Source organism: Aythya fuligula, chromosome 1 (genome assembly GCF_009819795.1).
Source record: "Aythya fuligula isolate bAytFul2 chromosome 1, bAytFul2.pri, whole genome shotgun sequence".
In the NCBI taxonomy this organism is placed as follows: Eukaryota; Metazoa; Chordata; class Aves; order Anseriformes; family Anatidae; genus Aythya; species Aythya fuligula.
The window spans coordinates 193,334,142-193,357,826 of record NC_045559.1 but is presented as its reverse complement, the minus strand read 5'-3'; the positions used below and the strand labels follow the sequence as shown (position 1 = coordinate 193,357,826).

Sequence of the window (23,685 nt, the reverse complement as noted above, 5' to 3'; positions counted from 1 at the left end):
CTCTCTTAAAAGGTTCCTTCTCAGAAGCAACTGTCCCTATATGTTCTCAGGCATGATAAGTAAAATCCTATAACGCAACTGTAAGTTACCACCCTGACACTCATTCACTGAGTGATTGCTTTCTAAATTAGTAAAACCACATCTGACTATTATTGGAACTTTATTTTTTAGCCAGTATCAGAAGAGTTTCAGAATGGAGAAGGATTTGGATATATTGTAGCCTTCAGACCCAATGGAACACGTGGTTGGAAGGAAAAAATGGTGACATCTTCAGATGCCTCGAAGTTCATCTATAGAGATGAAAGTGTGCCGCCTCTGACTCCTTTTGAGGTGAAAGTTGGTGTTTACAATAACAAAGGAGATGGTCCCTTCAGCCCTATTGTTGTCATCTGCTCAGCTGAAGGAGGTCAGTTCAATGTACAGTAAAATTAAGTTTTGTATTTTTATCTATATCAAAGTATTTTTATATTCATATGCCATTTGATATGCTTTTTAACCATATATTTCAAAATTTTGTGCAGAAGTGTTAAGTATAATTCTTCAGGTTTTGCAGAGAAGGAGGTGAACCGGTGAACCATTTTTGCAGGGTTACCCACAAAGCAAGTGAAAAAGAAGCCAAGTCAATCCTAACAAAAAAAAAAAATAATAACAAAGTTTTAATGAAGCTTCATCTGTAACATGAAGTCTGTATTCTTAACTGTAAGCTGGGTTGCTCTAAAGAACTGAACAAAGAAAGGCTCATATTTTCTAATGTTTCTGAGGTTCACAATAACTTTTTGATGGGGATACGATAACTTTTTGATGGGATTTTCATTTTTTTCTACCATTTCCTGTCTTTTTTGGTTCATTAGTATCAAATGTTATGTCTTTATCTTAATGGCCAAATATTCAATGAAAATTATATGAATAGTTCAGAAGAACAAATGGAAAATATTCCTGGAGAATTGCTATGAGGTGAACTTCATATAACTTTCAAAAGTATTTTGTGAGAAAAGACTTATTTGTACTAGTAAAATAAGATGTTCTGTACTGACAGAAGCCAACATATGTAAATTTTCATACAAATGAAACATAATCAAATGTTGTCCACAGAAATATTATGAGAAGCTCTGTTGCTGGAAATGGTATGGTCCCACTCTTCTTCAGTAGTACTATCCTACTGTCTACTCTTAAGAGAATAAAATCAGCAAGGAATCAGTGGAAACTGGTGGAATTTCATATTATCACTACAAAACTCAAAAAAAGAACGAAGATAATGTTTTTTCAAGTGAAGCTGGAAAACAGTAAACATTGTTCCATAATAACCCATAATAAATGTGTAATTTTGAAGCTATTGTGTAGCAGAGATCATCAACTACTATTCTCTCACAGTAATTATAGAGGTTGGAATTGCTTGTTTGCTAAAAGCATTTTCAGTAATCTATTTATGTTCCACTGTTTGGATCATCATTAGTAAATATTCATGTTATTATAAAAACAATTATATTTTAAAATGTAAAAATTGCCCAAATCAACCAGAACATTTTTACATTTGATTTCCTTGTTCCTCAATGGAAAATGATGCTGTGAATCTAATTATAATGCTTTTATTATTTAACAATTTCATACTCTAATCAGAAAGTTCAAAAAAAAAATAAAATTAAAAAAAATAAAGGACACAAAACTTTATTGCATATTTTTTAAAGCAAAATATATCAGCAAAAATGGAACACTGAATTGTAATAAATAGTCCTTCGCTTGTTTCTTGGGTAAGATCAGAAATGGAATAATGAGCAATATCAGTATTTCAAATATTTTTTTTTAATTACAAACTTTGCAAATGACCTGAACAGAATTATTAAAATTAACTTTCTTCCTATGCTACTAGAGAATACATCTAGAAAAAAAAATGATCTTGTTACAATGCAACTGTTTACCTACTGTTTACCTACTGTTCATAGCTTACCTAATTCAATCTGTGTATGTGTCCATACATTAGTCTTTTCTTTGGAAGAACTCTGTGGGCTACATTCTTAGACTTATATTTGAGGAAAAAAACATGGTATACAACACAGTTCAAAAATAATATATAAAAAAGCTTTTTTTTTTTTTTTTTTTTTTTTTTTTTTTTTTTTTCCTGGACTAACACTAATTGATATACTGAAAATATAAAGAAGCAATGAAACAATTTATGACAGTTAAGTTCCAGGCAACATGGAGAAAGAGGACAAAAGACGTTTTAGTTTGCTATGAAACATAAATAAATAAATAAACTGGTTTTGAAAGAGGCATTGATTTTCACAATCCAAAAGTCAAACAACTGTGAGCACATTTTCTCAAGGATTTCTATTGAAAAGGAGATATTAAATAAAGATTGACAGTACAATATGTTATGATCCTAGGGCTGAGCCAGAAAACCCTTAGCTTACTTGTTTTTCATCACATACTCAATTCACTGATCTGTAAACATATAGAATAAAAGTCTAGGACAAAATTATTAAAAGTTAAGGAAACATTATATCATATATAAAAGGTACCCCCAGATGGATATAGAGCAGTTTAGTGGCATAACAAATTTGTCTAAGGAAGTGTCTTTGTCTACATTCTGTTGCCTCTGCTCAACGCGAGAGGAAAAAAAGAAAAAAAAAAAAAAGGAAAAAAAAAAGAAAAAAGAAAAAAAAAAAAGACTTTGCACAGGACAGGTTCTGGACAAGGAAGAAATGTAATTTATTAAAAATGCATTCATCTATCTTTTCTGTATGACTGTGACTGTATATTGCCTATATTGTATATCTTGTATATCTACCTGCAAATTATCACCTACTGCATATTGTCAGAGCCCATTTGTGGTGGCTCTGATTTGTGTCTAGGTAGGCAACCTTGTGGATGGTATCAAGTAAGATGTTCCCCTGTGTAAGCACAACTGACTGACCTGACAGGTTCTGTAATGGAGGTAAAAACCTTAAAAAAACATCCACCAAAGAAACACAGCAAACAAGAGCAAAACACTGAGTTTTTTTCACAAGTACTTGGAGGGGATAATCATTTCATCTTGAAGTCAGATACTTTGGAGACCATATGATACCAACGGTTACATCATAGCAATGTGAGTGATAAGTCAAAGGTGAAGGCAGAAAACTTTGTCTGGTTATAGATGCTTTAAAACTTTTCTTCCCCTTCATTCACTTTTTGACCTTATAGGAAACATCACCTCTGTACACCTCATAGGAGAGACTATCCAGGAGCTAAAGATGTAGATGAATGTAATGCAGGAGTAAAAAACAGAACAGAGAAGCAAAGGAAAAAACAAAACAAAACAAAACAAAAAAACACATTAGAGTCTGCTGAAGGAGGTCACACAAAAATTCCTGGGTTTTAGCAGGAAGGGAAAATAAATAAATAAATAAAGATAAGATAAAATAAAATAAAATATGACCCTCTGAAAATGACAGTTTAATATAGTGGAAAAAATTGAAGCAGTGATTCTCTCCTGGAGACCTTAGAAATGAAAGCAAGCAAACAATCAAGGAGAGAAGAATGATATTTCCAATCAAGGAGAGAGGTCAGATATTTTAGTGAAGAAAAAGAGGGAATGAGGATGACAGAGGATGCAGGAAAAGGGAAAAAAAAAAAAAAAAAAAAAAAAAAAGATGCACAGTTATAAGAGGACAGGATGGAAGGACAGAGTAGACACATTCCAACACCAAGGAAAGACAAGGCTGAGCCTTCAATAAGTGAACACTTGATAACACAACACAACAAGTTAGGCTGCTCATCCAAAGAAAGGTTGCAATATACAGGCCTGATGCTGCAGGGAGAAACCCTCTGACTGTACTTTCTGCCAGGAAAACAAAAGCACTAAATTTGTGCTAGAACATACTGAAACAAAGTACTGAACTTCATTGTAGGCACAGACAATTTGGATCCACAGAGAATAAAAATAATAAAGGCAAAAGGTATTAGAAATAAACAGGGAACAAAAGTGGCATTATACACTGATTGTCCTACCATTTAAACATTCTTTGGAGATTTTTCTTGATTAATACTTAAATAATGAGAGGCTAGTGTGGCCAAGACTGCTAAGACAAGCTTTCAGTATTAGGGGAAGCACATGCAATTTCTATGTGTGGTTTTAATTAACTGGAAGAGGAAAACTGGGAAACAGAACTATAGCAACATAGAAAGAAATACAAAAGTGTAAAAGTGCAATTGCAAGAAAACAGAAAAGGCCTTTGTCTAGATTGATGATCAGGTAGGATTAATTTAGCAAGCATGCCTAGACAAAGCATGATCTGCATTGGAAAGACAACATAAAGCTAAAATAGTCATGGCATGATGATGATATTGAGAAATACAAAAACAGACTTTTGGTAAAGCATTCTGAAAAGCATTCTTTGAATTCCACTTAAAGTGATTCTGTAATTTCTGAAAAGTGTGATTAAATATACTGGAAGTTGAACTAAAGGTTGCTGATGGCCATGATAAATTTGGGTTCTGAGAAAGACCTTACTAATTTTAGATAAATATTACAGGACAGTGTTATTTATGAGAGCATTTAGCAGCTCATAGTTTGGGTAGTAAATACCACTAATTACCTTTTTCTGGCTGTGATAATTAGCAGATTATTTATCCAGTACTGACTGAACCAAGAAGAAATAATGCTACTATAGTCTTGTTTTGGTGAATAATTACAGCATTATAGAAAAAAAAAATAATCTTAATATATAACAATTGAACTAGTTATTAAATAGCAAGAAGCTATTAAAGAAAATGTAAATAACATTTGAGACTAGAAATTAAAGAATTTTGGAATGTCTCCATGTCAGAGGTGTAAAATCTACCAGAAATTTATAAAGGAAAAAATAGTACATTTCTAGGGCAGTACAGTGCACCTCAGGATTTACAGGATATTCAGAATAAGTAAAGACCATACATAATGCCTGGACATAATACAAGTCCACATAGTGGTGGACTTGGTAGTGTTAATTGATGAACTTGATGATCTTTAGGATCTTTTCCAAACTAAATATAAACTTGAAAACATATTCTCATATCATCATAAATAAGATGATATAGGCAGGATAGCTAACAAGAATGTAGGAGCCTGTAAATCGTTACTTCTGTAATGAAAAATTTTGGTATTGCCAATTGCTCAGAAATTCAATTTTCTAATTCAAACAAAAGACTTTACCATTGAACAGTACCAGCAATTAAATTTAATCAGTTTTTCTATTAATGACTGCAATTGATGGTTAAAGTTAGCCCTTTTAATACGCTCAAGGCTTTGGGGTAAGACCTTTTCCATCCCAAACTAATAAAAAGACGGCAAAAATATTTTTAACAAGAAAAAATATTTCTACATTAATGCAAAAAATGTACCTTTATCAGCACACTTACAAAAGCACAATGACAATATACTGTAAGCTTCAAATCAAATCAAGAAGAAAGAGTAATTAAAGAGGTAGATGTAAGAGTAATCAGGCATGGGAACAAGTTGCCCCAGGAAGTAGTGGAGTCACCATTTGTGGGGGTGTTCAAGGAAAGGTTGGATCTGGTGGACATGAAAGGTGGACATGGTTCCGTGGGTGATGATTGGACCAGGTGATCTTGAAGGTCTTTTTCAACCATAATGATTCTATGATTCTATGATTCTACTCTAAATGAAAATTATATACAATATAGAATAAATAAATAAATGAATAAATGAATAAATAAGATTTTTGTGAAACATAGATGATGCATTAATTTGAAAAAAATAATTTACTTGATAAAGGCTAGCAGATTTCAAATTTTGGATTTCAATACAAGCATTCATATGGAGTGAAATAGTTCTTTAACTAGGCTGAAGACACAAAATGATACAAAAGCTGTAGAGTATGAAACCGGATAAGAAGCAATGATGGACAAAGGTACTTGAAAGGAAAATACTGTGCTGGAAAGCTACTGACATAATTTCTTAAAGATCAGTCTTAGATCATATATAATGCATATATATAATGTATATTCATAATGCTAACAGAAGAGCATGGTTAATATAATGCTGTTACTATAACTTTGTGATATACTGTCAAAACAAAAAGAGATCTGAACAATACAGAGCTAAATGTGAATTAGAGAACACAAGTAAAAGAAACGCAAATGACATGCAAATGTATGCAACAAGCATAGTAACAAGCCTTTCCAACAAAATGGGGTCCTAATGGTTGGAATCTGTACTAAAGAAAGGCACATATGCTTTAATTCATATCTGGGCACAATTCTGATAAAACTATCACAACATTTTGCTAAAATCTTATTCTTGTTCTTGTTGCTTACTCTCAACTAAGAAGTCAGGATAGTGAAACTAGAGAGCTTCTTTTGCTTGTCCAAGTGAAAAAGGCAGAGTTGGGATGCTATCTTGAATTTGGGGAAAAATATTAGGCATAGTGAAGAGCTTTGAAACATAAAGGACAATAATGGTACGTCCTTTTTAGCAACCTAAACATCCCAGGCATTCTTTATGCCTGAAGCCAACTGACCAGAAAGGGTTCACAACATACTTGAACACTGCCACCCCCAGCACAACATGCCTGCATTTAAATACCTCCCAGGAACCATTCCTAGGTAGGCATACTTTCTAGACGGCCAGAGTTAATACTTCAGAGTTAATTGGCCAGAGTTAATACTTCATCACTGACCATGCAAACAACTTACCACTACAGAAAAATGTATGTCCATGCTCAAGCTGGTGCCTTTCTCTGTCTCCGGTTAGCTTAAGAGTATAGATGTAGCCTATCAGCACAGGAATAAATAGGAATTAGAAAATATGTAGTAAAGAAATTGGTGAAAATATACAAGTACATAGAAATAGGTTTCTGGGAGAAAGAGGGAACACAACTGGTTTCAGGATGAATTAGGTCTTCTATAAAGGTGTTTTTAACATGGTTGCCACATCGGGAGATACATAATTCATTCACTTAGTTTCAGTACCTTTCTCCTTCAGATATTATCTTCATAAAAATTAAAGTTTTATAATTTCGATAAATAGTGAATATTACTAAAAACTTCTAGATATGAAAAAGAGAGACCTGAGCAGTACCAGCTAAAGCCTGAACACTCTGAGTCTTGCTGTGCTTGCTAAAAACCTCCTGAGGGACCCCAGATGCACTTCTGTAATACATACAAGATGCAATGATACTGCACAAAGTTTTGTTCTTGCTTTGTACGGATTTGCACTAATTCACTAAGCCAATAGAGAACCAATCTTCTCAGTTATCTGAAAGACAAATGGCCATATAACAGCCCTTGCAGTTTTGTTCCTTCATAACTTGAATGAGTTTTGCATCAGGCCAGATAGTGGTTGATATGACATTGAACAAGACATTGCAGACTGAAGGATTGTTCTTGTTAGGTCCATCTCCCCTTGCTATTCATCCTAATCCCTTATTTAAATACATAAATAAATTACCCTTTCCTTTTCATTTAGAAGAAAGAATATGTAATTACACTTTTTTAAATACTCCACTTCTCTGATTAAAATCTTACACTCATGAACCAAAGTCCTGTAGATCATTTCACAGTTAAAGCTGAGCTCCTTGGAGTTTAGGTGAACCTGAATATTAATAAGTTGTCATATTAGCTGTAAACTGCAGTGGGTTATTTCCTGCTTCTGCCAGCTGATCCATAGGGATTAGATCCTCTAAAAATTCATCTAGAGCTGTCTTCACTGATTTTTTAAAGAACGACGTCAAACCCTGGTATGTAAGAGTTTATTAAGCATTCATTTGTTTAATGCCACTGGCTCCCTTGAGAAGTTAGATGTACAAGTAATGCTATAGGTATATCCCTTCTTTATGGGCTGTGGACATTCTACTGCGTGATAAAGACAGGCTATTCCATGGAGAAAGGAAAGTCTTGAAGGAATGGGTTTCAGAAGCTTTGCCTGACAAGTAAGAATACTTCTACACTAGTAAACAAAGGAGGGCCTGGACAGAGCTCAGCACTGCAGGCCTGATCACTGCTTCATTGCTAGCTCATTTCCTGGGCCTTGTGGTTTGTCCCTCCTTTAAAGTCTTCTGCAAATACATTGGTCAGAGAGAAGCTGGACACAGAAAGGACATGAGAAAAAGTGAGAAGTCCAAGGGTCTGTCCATGGAATGATTAGTTCATTTGATTTTTGGTGTTTTGGAAATCAGCTGTTTAAACTCAAGTATCTGGGCTTGTGTTTCCTCTTCTGATGACATCTTTTTCCCTTTGTAGCACAAGATGCTGGATGCAGTGTTACCCTGCAGGCAACCATGCCATCACAGATCTGGTGGAGTCCCCCAGACATGGACACACATCCATCAGTATGAGGGGTGGAGCTGAGCATAACATCTCTTAGCTTTTCTCAGGAATGAAAACTGGAGATGCCTTGATTTGGAAGATCCTGTGGCTGTTTCCAGCAAGATAGCAAATAATTCCACTTTCTTTACCTACAGGATAACACAAGAGGGCCTCTTCCTTGTCATTTTCCTTTTGATAGATCTCTTTTGTGGTGTTTTGTTGTTGTTTTGTTTTATTTTTCCACAGAAGGGAATCAACTCAGTCACAGATCCTTGGAAGACTTAAAGCCTTAACTATGTGGAACTGCCTGGGCTAATAATGCAATTACACAGGCCAGCGCTCGTAGCTTAAAATGAGAGCTCAGATTCTGAATTTAGGGAAGTGTGTAAAAATCTTTCTTGGAGTCAAAATGAAATGCAAACATATATTATGTGATTGGACAAGGAGTCCGACAGAGGCTTTATTCCATAAAAGGTTTAAAACAGAATTAAATGTAATTACATTTAATAAAGAGCTCCTTGGACTTGTTTAAGTTAGATCAAATGAAAATATTTAAGGATGAATATTTCAGAAAAAATAGACCAGTTTCTGGTGGGAAACAGAGAAAAGACAAGGAGAGCTGGTAACTAATTCTTTTTCTCCTATCTGCCAGTATCAAAATTCAGGATTCCTTCTTTGAATGTCAGATCTTTGCAATCAGTGTAATTCTTTGTTCTGCTTTATTATGGTCATCCCAAAGCCTTGCAGACTGAACATGTTTCCTTACAGTATGACTATGGCACACGGAAAGACAATGTTTCGTGGATACTTCACACAGCCTTCTGAGAAGTTACCACACTGCATCTTTAATTTGACTAGGAAGTATTACAAGGACCATTAAAGATGTTTGCTTTTTTTTTTTTTTTTTTAAAAAAAAAAAAAAAATAGATTTAGCATGATGACAAGATATTAAGAACAGAATATGATTACAACATCAGTGACCATTATGGAAAACCTAATGAACCTCTCAAACTTACGTTTTAGACACACAGAATAAAGCATGACATTGGACTGAACCACAGAATGTATCATATCACCAGAAATTATATGGTCCTCATCCTATCTGAATCCATAAAAAAACGTTATTTCATCTCCATAAACTTTCAGACGGTCATAACAACTTATTCATAAACGTAAGAATATAGTGAATAATTTCTGGATATGTAAGAAATACATTTTCTTCACATTAAAAACAAAAACAAACAAACAAACAAAACTATTTCTACTCCATTTGTTGAAAACAATTTCAAAAAATATCAGGAAATGCCCTGTGTTTCCATTCTAAACAATACATAAACCACCCCTAGTGAATGTTATGAAGAGGAAATGGTTTCTACATTTATAGAAAATGTAAAAGCTGCCAACCAACATTTTGTGTACATCACAAATTATTTATCCCACTGCAATCTTTTCTGACAACAAGGTAATTGCTTCAATAGTACAAAAGCTAGAAAATAGCTTTTGCCACACAAATCTTAGTAGTACATAAAATAGAATGCAGGGCGTAACTGAAGAACAGAAAATCATATTATGAGGAATATACTTCTTCATAGCACAATTCTTTCAGTATTGAATTCAGAGGATCATTTTACTTATTATTTTTGGTTGTTTTTTGTTATTACTATTATTCTTTTTTTTACCTGAAAAGTTCCATGTAAATTAGTAATTCTCATTGTTGGAGAATACCATTTTGCATCACAGCAGAAATGCTTCTTTTCTCTAAATGTAAATAAAGAAGGAGATGAAAAAGAGCTGCAAACATTAAAAATCTGACATCAAAAAAAGATGAAAAATCTGTACAAGCCATGTCAGAGAAAAGGTATAGGGCAGCAATGGCAGGACAACCCCTGCAACATGATCAGAGAAAAGAGGGTAGCTAATGAGTCAAAACTGATATTAGACATCTTAGTAAAGCAGTTTGATCACTGGAAAAATGTGTAATTTTAACTCAGGCTGTTCCATAAGAAATTCCTTTCCTGTAACACTGTTAAATGAACCCCCAAAACACATTTTTTAGAAAGTCCTTTGATGTGCCTCCCCATAACATAAAAGCCAGGACCTCTGCCTGCCCTTCAGGAGTAGATTAATGCATTAGAAATATAACGAGAAACATTAGGCCAAGGAATAAATTGCAGTCTCTGCTACTGCAGGAGAAAAGTGAATCCATCTTTTTGCTGAGCAAGTAAGCTACACAGGAATGGTGTAGCTAGATAAATGAAGTTACTGTGCGCTTTGCTGTCTGTGTTCAAGCTTTGTCTCTACATCTTATCTTAAGCAATTTTTCAGTAATATTTAGGCAATAAAGTGGAGGATCCAAAATATTTCCTTCACTCAGGTCTTGGTTTGATATGTGGCATTTTTTGGATCCTCCATTCCCAGTGCACTAAATGCGGATATATATTTATGCTATGGTCCAACGACCTACCTTGGCATATCCTCTCTACATTTTCCAAATAATTACATCCCCAATAACTTTCCAATCATTGAAGGAAGTTGGACCTCTATATCTTCACTGATACAGAGGTTCACTGATATCAAAATACTAATTAAAACATGCTTGTGGCAACACTATTGGGCAGCCCTAACCCTCTGATGTGCACCCTGGCCATTTCCCAACTGCATCCAAGGACGTCCACCTCAGTGGGATGGCAGCCCTGGGCTATAGGTCCTCTGGTCTGGTCTCCATCAGGAGACTAGGACTGCAGAGTGTCCTATGAGTAGCATTGAGATACAAATACATGACCAATGCTGGTCATAGGACCAGCAGTAACAATACAGGTAATGAGAGGTACGTATCTAGGTCTTAACACCTTCTTTAGAAAAGCATGCATCTTAGGTCTAAATTGTAATTGCTTCACAGCTGAGAGTAATGCCCCAAACAATGGTGCTTGTGACTTCAAGGACATGATAACACAGCCTTTAAAAGATCTTTTACTTAACATTTCACTGCAGCTCTGGGTATTGCTTCTTTCTTGATATAGCCCCAGAGCAGGATTGACTGAGAACCCTAGTTAGGTATCATTCATTCTGAGCTGACAAAAAGGCACTAAAAAGCCAGGAAGAGAATGAACGCTCCATTTACTTCTGAAGTTAAGATGATCAAGGGGTATGAAAGGTGTATGTGGGGTGGGGGGAAAGAGGGAGAGGGAGGGAGAGTCATTTACTAATATAAAAGATTTTCAAAAAAAAAAATCGTAAGAGATTCTGTCACAGTTTGCTGTGCCCGTCATCAGTGATAAGATATTGATATAGCATGACACAAATAAAGAAGTACAACAAAATTAATCTCTTCATCTTTTTCAGTTTTTCATGTTCCCTATAAGTGTCATACCTTCTTGTGAGTATTAAGGTAGAATAAAGGAAGTAAATGACAGTTTCAGATGGAGTGTTTTTGATAAATACAAGTTGTTACAGTGGAGGTTTATTGTTTCAATTTTTCTTAATACAGAACCCACTGCTGCTCCTATTGATGTCAAAGCTACGAGTTTGTCTGTATCAGAGATTCTTGTTGCGTGGAAACATATTAAAGAAAGTCTAGGAAGACCACAGGGATTTGAGGTATGAACACAGAATATCATAATGAGAAGTCTTGTTGCTTTTGCTAGCATTGCGTTCTGTTAAAATGTGAAGTAGTGAAACTTCAATAGAAATTATACTCATTTTAGCATACATACGACCAGCTGTAGAACAATGGTCAGAGCTGTAGCACTGGCACATCTTTTATTTATTAGTGCTTGAAAACTGTTCAACACCACTTCTTATACCATCTTTTTGACACTTCAAAAAGAACTGAAAGAACTGCAAGTGACCTAGCATGCCTCTTTCACAGGCTGGGGAAGATTAGGTATTGACTGTTTCCAGCTCAAAGTGACCAGTTCAAACTTGTTATTTACTGAGAGCAACCAACATACAGAAAAGAAACAGCCTCTTCCACCCATGTGCTCTCATCCAGCAGTGGCTGAGGAACATCTGCTGGGCAGCCTATAAAAGGTCGGATGTCAGGAAAGGAAGCAGTAGCAGTGCTGTCCACAGACAAAGCTCTGCTTAGAGACAGCCCTTCATGAGCAGGAACATGGAACCAGCACAGGAAATGGACCTTCTTGCACTTTTAGATCCAGTTGTAGCATCAAATCCAGTTTAAGATCCAAACCTCCAGGAACTAAACCTATCTTTTGGGGACAGCACGACCCATGCTGACCTTGAGGTTCAAACTGTGCTGCTGCTCAAGTTATAACTTAGCTAGACTCAATTTAATGATTTGGCATTTCAGGTTATTTGACCCGTTTCAGTCATTTTGAGAGTGCATGCTCTTTCCTGCCTGTCTGCAGTAACAAAGAGGGGAAACAGGTATATCTGAGGCAGATACCAATGCTACGAATACCTGAAGACAAATAAGATGAATCCAAAAATAAGTTACAGGATATAAATCAATATAAGTAATAACAGTGATTAATATTATTAATATCAAAGAATATGCATCTTGAATATTTTCTTGTATAAATTGCCAGTATTTCATATAGCACCCGAAACTCAACTCCTGTAAAGATTTATTTATTTTTTTTTAACTTGAAGAAAATTATATTTACCTCCAGAAAGCCCTTAAAAATTATTATCAAGAAAAACTCTGAGCTATAATTTTTTACACCCTTCATGTGCTCGTTATTAATGTTTGGTAAAAGCAAGATAGATCCATTATTGACTAAGATTCATCTGACTTATGTTCAAAAGTAAATGATGTTCCCTGTTCAAAGGTTCTGTAGAAGAATAACTTAAGGCCTGTATTTGTACTTTCAGCCTGCATAAAGGCTGTTTGAAACTGGGGGAAAAAAAAAAAAAAAAAAAAAAAAAAAAAAACCTTCTGAGACTTTTATGCTTTAACATGGCCCTCATTTCAGCAGATTAGCCAAGTACCTGCTTAATTTGATTTCCTTGATCCAGATTAGGCATGAATTCAAATTCAAGCAATTCAAATAGAATATTTTAAAATAAGGCGTGCCCTTGGGTTTTCTTTAGTAATAAGTAGTAGTAATGTAATCTCTTACATCTTCTACCATGACTCTTTGAGTCCTCTTCCTGTAAACCATGATCCAAATGCTTAGATCTCCCCAGGACTAGATCACCCCAGGACTATTATATTTAGTTCTCATAAAACTTCTTTGGCGCAGTGTTATAGTGCCAGCCTCATCCACCTGAGATCTGCACTAATGAAAACTGAGACTCCTGGCAGCAAAGCCCATGCTCACCCACACCCTCCTCTGCAGTCTGCTCTCTGCAGACTTCAGTTTTAACATTTGTGTCCTGTGACCTACTAGCACACAATTTCTCCTCAGCAGAATGTCCAGGCAAGTGCTGGGGTCTGGCAGCCATCACCAATGGCCTTTTGGAGGAAAAGCAGGTGCTCCACCAGAGCAACCACACTCTCCAGCACAGCCTTTGGCTGGACAGCCATGTCCAGGACGGCATATTTACCCCACGTTTTAGACACAGTTAGTTTACTTTTTCTTCTACCTGATTTGCTGTAGCTTCTTGGTACTTAGCTACTCCTGTATTGCTCCCTAGTGCAGTCTGTTCAGGTGGTCACCACAGAACCCACTCACTCATCTTGGTCTCTCACTTCTCTGAGTCTCCTTCCCATACACATCTCCATGCTGAACTCTGCAACCTCTCTGTCAGTTCTCTCTCATTGTACTTTAGCCTGACTGTTCCCTTACGTTAAACATATTTTTACCCCTTTGCACATGGCTCACTTCAAGCAGCAAAACTGATATCTAACCATTTACCTTTAAGACTGTTATATAAAAAAGAGAACAAAATTATATCCAATAGAGATGATATTCACCTTGGAAATGTTGTCCCTCTCCACACTGAAGTGTTCCACTTGCTACTAACCTCAGTCTTCAATTTCCAGGCCAGTCTTTTATCTTCTAAAATAACTTATTCACTGTACTGTCTTTTTCTCTTCAAAAAGATGGTTTTTGTTTGTTTGTTTGTTTTTTGTTACTCCCTCTCACACATCTTGATGTCTTTTAAATTGCACCTACAATTTCACTCTTATGCTCATTCCATCGATCACATCGATTCTCAAAATGTTCTATTAGCTTTGTCTTACATCATTTTAAAATAAAAACACAGATTTTCTTTTTCAAGTGAAAATGATTTCTCTAGAAATTTATTCTTTCATAACTTGAATGTATTTTGTTTTTACCTACGTGCCACAAAGCAGTTCTCTTAGCTTTACAGATGCATCCTAATATTAGATGTCTGTGACAATCAGTGGACTCTCCATACCAGAAGTGGTCTTCCTGTCCTGGAAAGCACTTAGACCTGCAGACCGCAGCATACTCTGATGCCAACTGTACCACTCAATTGCTGCTTCTCTCATGGACTTCTTAGGAATTAATTTGGAAATTATTATTGATATAGCAGTAATTAACATTGAACTTTATTAATAATTTGGCTCCTCACTGTACTGTACACCAATTTTAGGAATCTAACATGAATATTACAGAGTAAATATTTCAAGGAAAGGATCTGCAGTGGACAGAACACAAAAATGAAACTAAAAATATGTTGCTGCTCCTTTCTACTTATCTCCATGAGGGAATTAGAGTCTTCTTCAGAGGCTATTGCAGGATTTTTTTTAACTTTTCCATCTTTGTTCATTTAGCCAGAATTTCTTTGCTCACCTTCTGACAGAGGAATATTTAAGGGAGTAGTGTTTGCTCTTTTTTGTCCTCATACCCAGAAAGAAAAAAAAAATATGATCAGAGCAACCCTTACTCAATAAACAGAAGAATAAATGTTACTCCCCTGAATGATACAGCAAGACAGAATGAAATCCTAGGGTGATAGTGCTTGATTGTTCAGTTCTGTTTTGGGGAAGGATAGCCTCAAAAAGGATATGATAACTGAAAGGATCAGTTAGTCAGTACATTAGACTAGCCACTTAGGAATTGTAAGTCCACGCTATAAGTCTAATTTTGCTAGACTCACAGCATCTCTTTAAACCATTTCCTCAGCACAAAACTCATCCTGTACAGTGGGACACTGGGATCCTGTACAGTGGGACACCGTAGCTAAACCCTAAAAAAAAAAAAAAAAAAATCTTTTTTTTTTTTTTTTTGCTTCTATAAATACTAATTTAATTTAAAAGCTGATTTTGAAATTTTTGTCATATGTAGTGTAGAACACAGCCTGTAGTGTTCCATTAATCCATAAATAGCAAGTAATGAATGTACAAAAATCCAGTGACTTTGAAAAAAATAAAAAAATTAAAAAAAATATTTCTCTTTTCTTAACAATTATCTTCCAGTGTAGAATTGTTGTGGACCACGGGTAAAATGTTCAATTCAAATGTTGCTGAGCCTTATGCAAAACAATCTGATTTGCCATTCTATTTTCATGTTTCAATTTGTATTCTGCCTGTGGTTACCACAGCTGTGACAACCACCTACCTGCTCATCAAATTTCCTGGCCTTTAGCTAGTATTATGGAAGGGGGGGAGTGTTTCCTAGCATTTGAATGCTTGGGCTCTAAGCAACAAAAGTGACAGAATATTTACTACATACAGACAAGTTCACAGTGACCCAGTTTCACTCCAGCCCTCTTTGTACTTTGTACTAAGGAGTAATGAAAGGCAAAGTAACTTGTCCAATTGCACATTGTCATCCCTGAAAGGCAGTGTTAACTGTTATGTCACATGAGTTTTATGCAAGGTTTGCTGTACTCATTTGCATCTTCCAAAGCACATATTATTCCTGACTTTGGTACAGATTTGTCAGCTGTCCACCTGACCTTACTAAATACATGTATGTGCCAGCTACACTCGGATAAAGTAGAAGTAGCTTGAAAACTTTGTCAGAATGATAGAAAAATATAGTGTGTAGTTAACACTTATTGTTTAGAATCCATAACCTGAAGGTTATAAAATCTATTTAAACCTTAGGCAATATTTTCTTTGTCACTCACTGTGGGTAGGGAAAGGAAAGGGAAAGAATTACTAGCTGGAAGAACAGATATGTTTTATTTTCTTCATTCTTTTCCAGCTAATACTTAAATATAGATCACAAAGCTCACGTCTTTGCCTTTGGAATTCCCCTGAGAGGTAGGAGCTTGACTAAAATAATCAATAGATAAACTTGAAACCAAAATGTATAAAGAAAATAAAAAAAAAAAAGAAAAAGAAAGAAAGAAAATCTTGAACATCGTTTTCCAAGAGGATTATTTCATATAACATGTTTACATCATATTTCTTTTCAAAGAGAAATATCCATTTTTTGTTTTGTTTTGTTTTTGTTTGTTTGTTTGTTTGTTTTGTTGTTGTTGTTGTTGTTCCTTAGGCATTATTTGTCTGTTTTTACAATGGAACAGAAAATTGCATGTACGTGGTACTGAAATCTTTTTCTAAATTTACTGAAGTATTTCTCAAGGTTATTTAGAAAGGATACATCAGTGATTCTACCAGAGGCTAGTAAAGCAAGACAGAAAAAAAGAGGAATTAGTTTCATCAGACTGAATATCGATTTATCAGACTTTGCTTTCTGAATGAATGAATTTTCCCAAACATGCAATAAACAAACAAATACTTTTAAACATTAGTCAATTTAGCATTCAAAGTTACTCATATGCAGATTCAAACCAAACTAAAATCCTGAAGACTATAAACATTTGTCACAGCAGTCCTTAATGTATGGATCACACTCCAGATTTCTCATGATGGTCTCAAGAGAGACATGTTCTTTATTAATGTCTGTAGAAAATACTTTTCTACAAGACTGCTTGTTTTCTATTACCAAACATCAGAAACCTAAAAAGTATTGCTGTTTTCATAGGAAAATATGACTAGATATTTGATAATACCCCTTGAGGTTGAGGTACGATATTGGTCTTCATCCTATTTATATGCAGGAACATGTGGGAGAAGAGAATACCTGAAAAAAAAAAAAAAAAAAAAAAAAAAAAAAAAGAGAAGGAGGATGCCAGCTACTCCTGAGAAGACCCTAAAACCTAGGAGTAATGAACAGTGTTTTCTTTCGCCTTTTCAGTCAGCAAACATTTAGGTGAGAGGGAAGCAACTGAGATTGACTGAACTTTTTGCAGGAACTCATCATCTTGTTCTGAAGGACAATCACATCAATATTTTGAAGTGATACAAAAAAACAGCAACAGATGATACAAAAGCATTACTTCTGTCCTAAGTGCTTGGTTCTACCATTGTTTTTGTGCTGGTGCTAACATTTACATTGCACAGTATGCAAGTTGAAGGAGCTAATAAGTTTGCTGCTAATGATAATAAAAAGGTTTTATGCAATGTGGCAATGTGGCTTTTATTTATTTTTTTTTTTTTTCATTTTTTCCCCAGGGCTATCAGCAGTTCTTTCAGTTCACTTTTCTTTCCTTCTCCCTTAGCACTTTCTGTATTCTGAGATTTCTTCAAGTTCATTTTCAGTTACAGCGGTACTGTTGGAGTTGATAGTCAGAGAGACCAAAAAGGTTTGTGTGTGTTGTCCAGCCTGTAACAAACACTCCTATTCATCTTCAGGTTGTTATTTGAAATGCCTAATTTGGAGCTTAAATTCTCTGGTCAACAGAAGAAGTATCTAGACAGTAACTCCTTGCTAAATTTAGAGAAGATAGCCTGCAGTTAGGTTAAATGAATTTATAACAAAATGGTATTATGCTTACCTTAGAAACCAATTGGGGAAAAAATGTAATATTATTTTAGATACCTTTAAACCTAAAACTTTAAAGAAGTTGTCTGCAAGTATTACAGGTTCAAAAATTGGAAGATTAAAGAATTTTTAATACGTTAATTTACTTTTAAGGATTGTTTAATCAATTATCAATATGGACAAAGCAGAAGACTGTTCCTGCATCTTCTCTAGTCAGTTGTTTAATCATTATTGTTTTCTCTCCAGCATGAAGAGCTGGGTTTCTGGGAACCAGACATAAGCATTTTCTAATCTTTTTATACATGATAAACAACATAAAGTACAGCAAAATTTTAAAATCTTACAAACAATAATGTATTAAACAGACCAAATGTGTTCTTTTTCCCCTTTTTTTCTTTATTTTTTTAAACAGCCTAATCTTTTGTGATTTATGCTTTATGTTATATCAATATTCAAATGTAGCATTAATGGAAATTTATTCTAAGAGTGGTAAATCACCTTTCACAGGTACAAATTCAGGCTGCAGAAAATAACAAGGTTTTTTTTTGTTGCTTTGTTTGTTTGTTTTAATGCACATATAGGTATAAATAAACAAACCTTCTGTTTTCTGAAACATGCATCGCTTTTAAAGATCAGCAGTATCTTCACCTCTGTATAAATCAACATAAACTGCCTTGCCTTAGCCAGCCTTAGTCAACAATCATTAGGTTTTTTGTTTTGTTTTGTTTTGTTTGTAATCACTTTTCCCTTTAGTTCTCTTAGCCATCAACAAATGGATGCATACATGAAGAGTTAAAGAGAGAAGCATATTTTGAGATCAAAGTCCAAACTCACCTGGCAAAACTTTAAGGAGAATTTTAAAAGCAGGGACCAAACATTTAAGGCTTTGAAGTAAGGAAGAAACTGAAATAGAAGCATTGCCAAATTGCATTTCATGCTTTTGCTCATTAATACAATATAATCATTCCCCAAAGAAAACCCCTTTGCCAAGGGGCAATGCTTTTGTCATGTAGTGCTTCTGAAGTAGCTATTTTTGCAGACTTAACATATCAAAATACAATTAGTTTTAATGCCATATAAGCAGTGCTGGAGAGCGTCAATATTTGGAAATCATGTTTTAACAACAACAACAACAAAAGCTTCAATGCAAAACCTGGGGGCTCTCTACTGTCTTGTACATTACATTCACTTGGGATATTCACCTGTGAATAAGTTACCACAACAGGAGCTACTGAGATGCTTCTAATTTTGGCTTTCTTAGAATAAGGATTTCACTACTTCAGTTACATTTCCACACCTGCCTCTGTCCACCTGTGTAAACTTGGGCAAGTCACTTTTCCTTTCTGACCATTTCTCTGTTGGATCCTCAGCAGAATTGATTAACTGGATGTTAGGGTCTCCAGGACATACTCCCTCTCACTATCCATTCATATACTGATTAATGCTATGTCACTCTCAACCTGCAGTGTCAAGTTTGTAAATATGTATTAGAAGTAAAATTGATTAATCCAACTGCCTAGCAGTTAGAGGTTCATGCCTACCATGTGAATGAATGATTGTTTATTCTTTTTTCCCTCCAAGAAAGATGTTACTACAGATACCAACAGTATTAGTCAAGCATTCAGATAGTGAAATACCTCAGTGAATCATATTTAAAGAACTTGTAAATACAGCTAAAATTGCTATCTGATCTGTAACTCAGCTAAGAATTAATATAAAAGGTACATGACAACTAAAGGAGTTAAAGGATTTTTAGTTGGCTCAGATACACCCTCCATCAAAGATAACAGAGTCACTTTACTCAAATGAAGATATGAATTCAAATGTACAAATTTGCAGCCAGATCTTTCTATATATATATATTTTTTAATGACAGACCTATAAAAGGCCGACATTGTACTCATTGGTCTTATTTTCCTATGAATCCCTTAGTGTTTTGAGTTCACCATTTTTTTGGTATACTTTCTCAAGAGTGCTGTATTGTCCATGACCTTTTTCTCAGAGGAAAAGTTACCCAGATATAACATGAATAACTTATTACGAAGTAACCAACTTCATCAAAAAGGTCAAAATGTGGAATAAATGCAAGTAGATCGCATAATGAAAAACAGTAAGCTGAATGCAGCTGTTTCTATGGCATATTGGTAACATCTTCCGTTAGGGAGAGTAGTGCAATATGACAATTACTTTTCTTGAGTAGGTCACCTAGAAACATTAGTGAGAGACAGTACTGCTTTTTTTCTTTCTTGTCTTTTTTTTTTTTTTTCCCCCAGTTATGACCTGAAAACATCTGTTGTCTGCAGAAAGAAACTGGTCAAATTTTTAGCTCAGCACTATAACCTCTTTTCATGTAATATATTTTATGATAAATTCAGCACAGATACAAGAAATATGGACTAAGAAACACCAAATATTATTTAGGTTTGCTATGTCTGAAAAGAAAGGGCAGATACATACTATCAAAATTACTTTCACAGGAAACTTGTTTATATCCAAGAACTAAAACAGAATCCACTTCCTTCTTTCTCCTCAGACAAGATTTTTCAGATCAACACAATATCTCAGCAGTTATTCTGTCATTTCCTATTCAGTGCACTGATAAGAAACATTATGTCTCTGAGCAGTACAGGGCCAGGAAGTGAATATTACTCATGCCACTTTTTAACCGATGTGGTCAGAACTTTCCAGGTGAAGGTAGATATTTCTAGTCACCTACAAGTGGCTGAACTCACCTCGAATTCTCTGAAATACTTTTGACTTTCTGCCAGAACTCATCCCCTACTTATTGGTCTTGCAAGTCACATCTTTTCATGCCAGTACACAGCAACTAGATATTCTTTAGGTAATACTATGATATTCTGATTCTCACTATTTTTCAGGACTGAGTATTTTTTGGATCTGAGGTTAGACTACAGTTCCCATGTGTTTATCAGGGTCTGATGATCACACAACAGGCAAGACTGGCAAAGAAACCTACCACAGGATAGCTTGTAAAGGTAGAGCTTCCAAAACACCTATATTAATCCTTCCTTTGATCACTCATTTGCAGGTTGGTTACTGGAAGGACATGGAGCAGGAAGAAGCAGCAGAAAAGGTCAAAACTGAGGGAAATGAATCATCTGTCCTCCTGACAGGGTTAGAAGGAAATACATTATATCACCTAACTGTGAGGGCATACAATGCTGCTGGGTATGGACCACCTAGCACCACTGTGCGTGTAACAACCAAGAAATCACGTAAGTGATCTCAGTAACTTTACTCAAAATGAGAAGTCAAGAAGCAAATTCTGCCCTCTTTGATGTCCCTTTAATAAGATCATACAGTAATCAGGAATTATATATAGTTTTGATTCATGGCTTTGCTTTGATGCATACATGTGAATTCTTATTATTTTGCATTCATAATAAAGATTATTTTCCCAGAAAGTAACACCTTTTTGACAAAGAAAATTAAGATAAAACCATTCAAGTTCATAAATTCTGTAAAGTCTATATGTTGGGTTGCATCAACTGACCACAATCTATTAAAGGAGCATCAACTCACCACAACCACAATCTATTAAAGGATAATTCTGGTGGGAAGAAAAAAAAAAATCTCTACTTAGAGTTGGAAGCCTGCTAACACACGTAGTTGACAATTTATTAAAAGATTTACATACTTTTGATTTTAAAGGTGATTTTAAAGGAAGTATCTACAAATATATTTATGTACATGCTGTTATTTTTTTTTCCCAGCTCCCAGTCAAGCACCAAGTAATATTATGTGGATACAGGATGGCTCTCAAGTTTCTCTTGGGTGGGAGCCAGTTAGACCTCTAGCTAATGAATCTGATGTAATGGGATACAAGGTCAGTGACTTCCCTTCACACACCTTACTCTCTTCTAAACAACTACTCCTCTTTCCTGTTTGCCTTTTTTCTCTTTGCTGTTTTCCTTTATAAGTATGCTGTATGTATTATCTGCAATAAGATTTCACTATAAAATGCAATAAATAAAAATGAAATGTGCAAATATTTTTTGTGTTGTGACTTTCAGCTAGTGATTATAGACTGAGTAAGCTCAATCTGAGGGGATCAGTTCATCATATAAGGCTGAGAAGTGGCTATTAATAAGGCCAGCCTGCAATGAAATTCCTACTAACACTTCAGTTTGACTGTGTTTACAGTAAGATTTAAAGAAATGATGAAGAATGACACATCTTACAATGACTTTAATATTTTCATGGAGCAGAAAAACACAAATACTTAGGTTGGTTTGTTTGTTTTAATTATGTTGGTGATTTTTCAACAATCGATGATGGTAATATCTAGCATTTAAAGTTTTGAAGTTCTAAAAAGCAAAATCCAGATTAACTCTTAAAAAACAAATCATAAAAAGCAGTGGAATTCACCTAAATCTTTTAAATCAAAATAATGTTTTATGTATTTTTAGTGAGGTTTTTATGGGTGTCTTGAAGCATATATAAGATCGTTTCTCTCTAGACTATGATCTCTCTGATACAACAGAAAATATCACCAAGGACATGTAAATTGATTCAAAATAAGCCAGAAACTGCTTTAAACTTCATCAGGATCATTGAGATTCTGAAAAAACATGGAGTGACTACTTTGGTTTTTTACACCTCTCAGACCTTTTCAATTTTGTCTGGGAACAGAAACTCTTATGCAGGAATACCAAACAGACAGCAATGTACATGCTTGTATTCCTTCCACTTGGCATAAGCATGTACAGCAGATGCAGGGTTAGATCTGAGCTATTCACTGTTATTTAGCCAGCTAAAGTAAACACAGTTAAGGACTTTATTTAGGGCATTTTCATTATGTTTGAAGCTGGATTCTTTCAACAAAAGTGTGAATATCCATATGAATTTGGGGACAAGAATATATGCAAATGAAACCCAACATGCTTTTCAAAGAATGTTTGTCACTTGGAAAAAAAAAAATAAATAAATAAAATAAAATAAAATAAAATAAAATAAAATAAAATAAAATAAAATAAAATAAAATAAAATAAAATAAAATAAAGTGTAACACCTAATGATGGAGAGGGCAAACCCTATATCATTGCTTGGATCCTATTCAATGTCTTTTCACATTCATTAATTGCCAGTATACTTTGCTGCTACTGTTTTGAAGCCATTTGGGATGGGAGGAGGGGAATAGGGAAGGGAGATGTAAAAGCGGGTGACTGTTCAAATGTCACATCCAGAAATTGTCACATACAGAAGTCCTTAATGAAAGCATGAAACAACTGTTTCAGTGGCTGTGTTATCTACACAAAATGTCTGGAACATATCTTGCATGGTCACTATGACCACCATCTACTTTTTTGACCATAGGTATTATTTAGGCAAGAAGGACAGAGCAACAGTCAAGTTATAGAAACACAGAAAACTTCTGCAGTGGTACTTCTTCCTGATGTTGGTGTCTACATTATTGAGGTCTGTGCGGTCAGTGAAGGAGGTGACGGGACCACTAGTCCCCAGATCAGAGTTCCATCTTTTGTAGGTAAGGCTACACTTACATGTGGAAGAGTGGCAATTACAGCAATGTGCAAAAATTATTAACTCTATTACTCTCTATCTGAAAAAAAAAATAAATAAATAAAATAAAAAAATAGTTCTCACATTTCTCTATTAGACAAAATCATTAACTGAAACATTTAGTTCCTATGTTGTAACATAGATATCTAAT

At 34.9% G+C, this 23,685-nt stretch overlaps 1 protein-coding gene across 2 annotated transcripts in view; it reads left to right on the top strand.

Moving 5' to 3' along the window:
- The window catches only part of CNTN5 (contactin 5), a 692,218-nt gene that overhangs the window by 665,460 nt on the left and 3,073 nt on the right, over window positions 1-23,685 (top strand). For both annotated transcript variants that reach the window (XM_032205142.1, XM_032205150.1), the window contains exons 20-24: window positions 172-406; window positions 11,771-11,880; window positions 21,043-21,229; window positions 21,728-21,840; window positions 23,331-23,499. In XM_032205142.1, the coding sequence (XP_032061033.1) occupies window positions 172-406; window positions 11,771-11,880; window positions 21,043-21,229; window positions 21,728-21,840; window positions 23,331-23,499 (814 nt within the window). The remainder of the gene's footprint in view (window positions 1-171; window positions 407-11,770; window positions 11,881-21,042; window positions 21,230-21,727; window positions 21,841-23,330; window positions 23,500-23,685) is intronic.